The sequence below is a fragment of the Salvelinus fontinalis genome, chromosome 28 (assembly GCF_029448725.1).
Source record: "Salvelinus fontinalis isolate EN_2023a chromosome 28, ASM2944872v1, whole genome shotgun sequence".
NCBI classification, from domain to species: Eukaryota; Metazoa; Chordata; class Actinopteri; order Salmoniformes; family Salmonidae; genus Salvelinus; species Salvelinus fontinalis.
In genome coordinates this window covers 13,770,546-13,777,830 of record NC_074692.1, presented here as the reverse complement: position 1 = coordinate 13,777,830, position 7,285 = coordinate 13,770,546, and the positions used below count along the sequence as shown (strand labels likewise).

Here is a 7,285-nt window from a genome sequence, read left to right as displayed (position 1 = left end):
AACATTGTGTGTTTATTAATAAGGGTACGTGGTGAAGCTTATTATATAACAGATTTTCAGACAAATTTTACTTAATTAAAGAATAAAACAGCATCAGTTTGTGAAACAAATGTGCAAATAATCAGACATTTGTTATGATAGTACGTTCTTACAGAAAGAAGATTGATTTCAAGTCAATCATGATGTCAAAGCTGTAGGCCTATATGTTAATTCTGATCATGGGGGAAAGCTTGAAACATTTAACCATTTTTTTTAAAGAAACAACACTCTAGGTCTAAATTAGTGTAACGATTGTTCTCCTCATCTGAGGAGGAGCAGGGATCGGACCAAAACGCAGCTTTTGTGGAATACATAATGAGATTTTATTGAAACAAGACGAACACGAAACACACTTGATAAATTACAAAATAACAAACGCCGTAGACGGACCTGAACATGAGAACTTACATATAACGAAGAACGCACGAACAGGAACAGACAAGACAAACGAAACAGTCCCGTGTGGTACAAATACTGACACGGAAGACAATCACCCACAAACAAACGGTGTGAACAGCATACCTTAATATGGTTCTCAATCAGAGGAAATGTAAAACACCTGCCCCTGATTGAGAACCATATCAGGCTAATTACCAATGATCCTAAACATAGAAACACAATACATAGACTGCCCACCCAGCTCACGTCCTGACCAACTAAACAAAGCTAAACAAAGGAAAATAAGGTCAGGAACGTGACAATAAGTGTGATAATTGGTTTGAAAGTATCTTATAAAATGTTTTATTGGTAGATTGTGAAAAGTGTCTGGTAAAATGTATTAGAGCGGTAAATTAACAAGAGTTGTCAATTATTTAGTGGTAGATTGTGAAAATGTTCCTATTTGGTTAGAATGGAGCATGTGTATTCAGTGGAAGGTAGTGAGCAGCTTTTAGACTTTAACTGGTTAAGTGGAAATATTACTGCACTTCGTGATGGCCATACATGTGCAGACATTAAAGGGCAGAGGAGATCCCTGAGGACTAATGTGAATATTATGCCTGATGGAGAAAAGTGTAAATAGATGTGATGTCTGAGTCAGTACTAATAACCCACTTTATGCTAAATGATGCAGTACCTTCTGAGCATAATTCCCTTGTGAAAATGAATATGGATTTTAGTGTACAAGGTAGCCTATTCCCAGCATAATTCCCTTGTGGAAATGAATAAAGGTAGCCTATTCCCGAAGCAAATATGAATAGGCTATTATGTGATGAAATGGGGATTTCCATAGCCTACAATTATGTTGGAAATAGAGAGAAAAGCATTATTCGCATTGTGAGTGGTTCCTTTATAGTGGTTTTTAACTTGTTGCTTCTGAGTGGCATTGATAGGCCTAGTCATTAGCCTACTTTTTGACAACAATTTAACCCACTACCCGACTCACAGAATACATAAGGGGAATTTGGGAGAGAAAAACTGTTCTCTCAACTAATTATATTTTCCCACAATACAAGGACCGTGAAAATTGTCCGTTGTGGCAAAGAAACTAACATATCTCGATTGAAGAGAACCAGAGAGCCAGTTGGGTAGTCTTTGGCTGCGTTTAGTGTCTGCATACTACCTGCGCTGGAACGTGCTAAATTCGGACACTTTTGGATCTAAAGTTTTAGTCGGAAATAGAACAAATGACCAATGAGTAGATTGCTGCGAACAAGCTCTACAAAATAACATGCACGCTGTTACGCGCGATTTGAAAATAATCACCGTGTCATTTTCATCTTTCTTATGCAAAGTAGCTGTCTTTGAAGGCGGATCTTTTGGCAGGTTAGCCCAGGACGGTGGCGACGACCAACTCAAACGAGCGGTGCCACCAACCACTCCAAACTGATTTGCTCTGTCTCTGGAGTGCAGTTAGGAATAGATCTCTGCTCTGTTTTAGTTATTATTAGGTTATTACACAGTTTGCGTGGATTTGTCGTGAGTATGCACATACCCCCAACGGAACCCCAACGCGGAGCAAAAGGAAGAACAATTGAGTTAAGTTGGTAGCCTAAACATTGAAGTTACAACAGACTGGTTCCACTCGTGCTGCAAGACAGAGGCAGAAGGAATCCGTCCTGAACGCGCTTTGATAACCGCTGGAACGTTTGTCTGGATCGGAACACTTTTATCCAATAAAAAAAACATCGAGGCGGACAGAAAAAATTAACTGTGCGACGGACTAGACACAACAACTACTGCAAACCCGTTAATTCTCTGAACATGTTGGATTATTCTGAAACAAATGTATAAACTTCAAAGCATGGACATTATGGTAAGCGACAATTATTTTGCGAGAAAATGATTCACACTTGTTAGGAATTCTCTCTAGAGTTAAATTCGAATCAAAGGAATTACAAGTAAAAACTGAGAAACTATGGTCTTTCGTAGACAATTGTGAGTTCATCCACTGCTTGGCTCATTCATAAAAAAATTATCTACAGAAAGGTTTTTAGTAGTCTTTGCCTTTATGAGACGCAACTTCTACGTTATTCTAAGAAGTTACATTTTATCTTCAATTGTTTGCCACTAAAAGGATCAAAGAGGAGAGACTATGCATTCCTTTGCCAAACTGACCCTTGTCAATGTGCTACTGGTCTGTCTGAGTTGTGGCTGCTCAGCCATTAGCTCCATAGACCCAGACCGGCCAGGTGAGGGAAGATGTCAACAGATTGTCATCTCCCTGTGTAAGGACATTGGTTACAACATGACTAGGATGCCCAATCTGATGGGCCACGAGGACCAGAATGAGGCAGCCATCAAGATACATGAGTTTGTCCCTCTCATAGAGTTTGGATGCCACACTCACCTCAAGTTTTTTCTCTGTTCGCTGTATGCACCCATGTGCACGGAGCAGGTGTCCACCCCCATACCTGCCTGCAGAGTGATGTGTGAGCAGGCCAGGCAAAAGTGCTCCCCTATCATGGAGCAGTTCAACTTCCACTGGCCTGACTCCCTGGACTGCTCCAGACTACCCAACAAAAATGACCCAAACAACCTATGCATGGAGGCCCCCAACAACGGCTCAGATGAGTCCCCAAAAGGCTCCCACACCCAGCCTCCTGACTTCAGGCTTCAGAGGCCCATAAAAGGCCAGGACCTGCACGTGAAGGACAAGGAGAGCAAAGAGACCTGTAGTAACCCAGGCAAGTTCCACTATGTACAGAAGAGTGAGTCCTGTGCTCCCAAGTGCTACCCCAAAGTGGATGTGTACTGGAGTCAGGGAGATAAGCAGTTCTCTCTGGTGTGGATGGCCATCTGGTCCATCCTTTGCTTCGTCTCCAGCTCATTCACTGTCCTCACCTTCCTTATCGACCCGCAGCGCTTCAAATACCCTGAGAGGCCCATTATCTTCCTCTCTATGTCCTACTGTGTCTACTCTGTGGGCTACCTGATCCGTCTGTTTGTGGGGGCAGACAACATCGCCTGTGACCGGGACAGTGGGGTCCAGTACATCATCCAGGAGGGACTGGAAAGCACGGGCTGCACCATCGTCTTCCTCATCCTCTACTACTTTGGCATGGCCAGCTCCCTCTGGTGGGTCATCCTCACACTCACCTGGTTCCTGGCTGCAGGGAAGAAGTGGGGTCACGAGGCCATTGAGGCCAACAGCAGCTACTTCCACCTGGCAGCCTGGGCCATCCCGGCCGTCAAGACCATCATGATCCTGGTGATGAGGAAGGTGGCGGGGGACGAGCTGACGGGGGTGTGCTACGTGGGCAGCATGGACGTGAAAGCTCTCACATGCTTCGTGCTCATCCCACTCTCCTGCTACCTCATCATCGGCACCTCCTTCCTGCTGTCGGGCTTCGTGGCCCTGTTCCACATCCGCAAGGTCATGAAGACGGAGGGGGAGAACACGGATAAACTGGAGAAGCTGATGGTGCGGATCGGAGTGTTCTCCGTCCTCTACACTGTACCGGCCACCTGCGTTATCGCCTGCTACTTCTACGAGAGGCTCAACATGGACTACTGGAGGAGCCTGGCCGTGGAGCAGAAGTGTGTTGACAGCAGCAGGAACAATGCAGAGTCTGAGGAGTGTGGTATGAAGAGCTCCATCCCGGCTGTGGAGATCTTCATGGTTAAGATCTTCATGCTGTTAGTTGTGGGCATCACGAGTGGCATGTGGATATGGACCTCAAAGACACTGCAGTCGTGGCAGAATGTGTTTAGCAGGAAGTTGAAGAAGAGGACGAGGAGGAAGCCTGCCAGTGTGTTCACAAGCAGTGGGCCTTACATCAAGCCTCACCCAGCACTTAAAGGGCACAACACGAAGTATGAGCCTACCAGGCCCCCTCCGACATGCGTATGAGCTGGCGCCCTCACAGGCAGTGTGCGAAACCAAAACCATTCTAAAGCCCTTACCTAAAACAGACTTTATAATCAGAGTGCCAACAAAAGACACATCAATGTTCATATTTATTTTAAGTATTATCAAGCTACAAGAAATAACGGCCTTTGTTTAAAATATCTGCTACTCCTGGAACCACTTACATGATAGAGAAAAATATATTTTTCTTTCCAAGACAAAGAAAGTGGAATTAACAATTTGGATGTGTCGTTGGGTTGCTTGAATAATGTGCAATATATGTTTTTCTTAATGGCAAAAAATACACAAGTATTGTAGAAACAGATTAAAGACAATGAAAGTGAATCCACTGACAAAAGGAGTGAATGGTCTGGGAGATCAAGACCCTATAGTGTTGCGTTGTGTGGCTTTTAAATGGAAGTCGAAGCAGTGCCATACATGTTTGGACTGAACTGAAGTGAGAAAGCAGCTGTTGAAAAGGGCTCAGGACCGCATTGACTGCCTATTGTGAAGCAAATTCATTCCATAAATCAACAAGCACTAGACATCGCAAAAGTAATCATTTGTACAGACAGTTTTCCTGTTGTTTCTGCTTTGCTGTTTTATAGCACAGGGGAACATTTGCATTTATTTCTTAAAGTTAATATTTTATCAAAAATAAATGAAACATTCCAGTTTTAATGTCCTAAAAACTGGAATTGTATATTATAACTGTATGGGGTTTATCTGTAGTGTGAATGAATTCACCATTGGCTTTACAAAAAGCACATTTCTCAATTTGTATGACAAATTATTACATTGGACATTTGAAGATAGTCCTCACTAACCATTGATGTAACGTTATGGTATATTTCAATCATCCACTGAGTGTGTGCTTGACACTTGACTTATCTCTCTCTTTTGAGAGATTTATGCATGTAATTACATAAAAACAAATTGGTGTTTGAAGTTAGCCTTATGAATACTCAGACTTCTGTTGATACCTGATACAATGGAGTGAGCTCTCAGTGAGGTACCTACAGGATGAAGAACAATAGCATCTGTACACTTTGTTGTAATTGTTGAGAAGGAAGGCATCATGGGTAATCCAGAGCCCACTCCCTCCATGGCCATTTATTAGAGATGACTAATAGAAAAAAGTTTGATGACATCAAAGAGATTACGAACAAAGCACTTTTGTATTATTGTAGTGTCAACCATTTTTAAAAGTGAGGCTTTTATATTCCACTCCTATTAAAATGTATTCACTTCCATGTTCCATACATCAACAAAGGCTTTTACGTTTGTTTTGTTTTTGTTTCCCAGTTTTCATCCCATTTGCAACATCTAATCAGGTCATTTTTTTTATCTAGAGCCTTTGATTTTAGTACCTTTTTTTCTTGTGATTAAGTTCAGAGCGCAAATGTGCAAATAAGCGTCTGGTATGATCCTCTCACTCTAAGAACTCACTCAAGTCAGGCTTTGATTATGTTACTGAGATGATCAGTCCACAGCTTTCATTTTTTTTTCTCTAATTACAGTTCAGCTCAGACTTTTGTAGGCCTTATAGATGAACGTCTATGCAGTTAAGTTGATATAACACAAAGATAATCATTTTGTTTTTTGTGCTTTTTTTGTCAGGTCACTGATTCAATCACGTGTGTTTTCATGTGTGTGTATTTCAGGGATGGGAGTTATGCAATAATCCTACAGTCATTCAGGACAGGATTAGGCTGTTTTGAAGGGTTTGGCTTTGAGAAGAGGTTTATAACTGCAAACAAAAAACACAATATCTGTCATCTACCCTCCTCTTATCACCCAGGCATAGTGATATTTCTAAAGACACATCTGGCCTGGATTTCAGGTGGCTGTCATATTGACTTAGACAAGTTTTCAATAGCATGGTAGACTATTGACTGAAAGTAATATATCTGGTAGCGTACTCATTTGGGTGGGAGTTAAATGCTCTCCCATTGTAAACAATGAATTGCACATCTCCTTCCAACTACAAGTCAAGTGTTGAGTGAAAGCAACACTAATATGAGCTCACCTGCCCTCAATTCCATTAGTTTATAGCAGAATGGACCATTTTGGAAACCACCAAAAACAAGGAACATTGTGCACCTTTATTTTAACTTTAAGGTTGTATGGCTTATGCATGAGAACTCCCAGACCCTAATAATGTTGCAGGTTGAGTGTAAATGATGTGCTCTCCCCCGAGGGCATTCAAGTTCCAGCATCAGCCCAACCTGTTTTAACAGTGAAAAGCACATGACTCACAGCTGAATCAAAGTCAAGCAGTGTCTATTGATACTCTGTGTTGCAGAAAAAGGTGAGTGTTTTCGAAGACTTCAACAGAGGCCACCTGGATAACAGCCCCCCAAGGCTGTAAACATAAATGACAGTTACCACCCTCTCCTCTGGGGCGTATTCTTCCAAGTACGCTTCAGTTGCTCTTTTCAAAGGGAAACACTCTGAAGTATGCAAGCAAGGGCACAGTAGTGTCAGCCCAAAATGTTTTGGAATAAACTACACATGCTTCTGAATTTTGATATAAAACTGTTTTTCTGAGGTAAAGTTTGTGTTTTGCAGCCACTATATCACAAATGATTACACTTGTTATTCCACGTCACTGCCAGTGCAAAGGCTTTATTATTAACTGGGTATGGTCTGGAACTGCTATGATCTAATCAGCCAAGTGTCTCATTCCAATCAGCCGAGTGTCTCATTATATAATGTGTGTGCCACATAGCCCCTCTCATTGCCCAGTTGTTGTCCCTAGCGATGGTGTGGTAGACGGCATGTTTTGTTTGTCCCAGTGGGGAATCTGGCAGCCGGCATGTGACTGGGCCTGAGGGTCTTCAGATCATTATATCTTAAAGCCAACCATGGCCCCAATTTGAAAGGACCAACTCATCCCCCACAGCCCCTCTCACACACACTCTCATTCTCTCACCCTTCCCTTCCTTGCAACTTCTC

The 7,285-nt window shown here is 42.4% G+C and overlaps 1 protein-coding gene across 1 annotated transcript; it reads left to right on the top strand.

The window, feature by feature from the left end:
* Window positions 1-1,570: 1,570 nt before the first annotated feature.
* LOC129826224 (frizzled-10-B-like) lies at window positions 1,571-6,852 on the top strand. The gene has a single exon (XM_055886721.1). It carries the CDS (start codon window positions 2,573-2,575, stop codon window positions 4,328-4,330), a length of 1,758 nt encoding a protein of 585 aa, XP_055742696.1. The 5' UTR covers window positions 1,571-2,572; the 3' UTR covers window positions 4,331-6,852.
* Window positions 6,853-7,285: the final 433 nt, after the last annotated feature.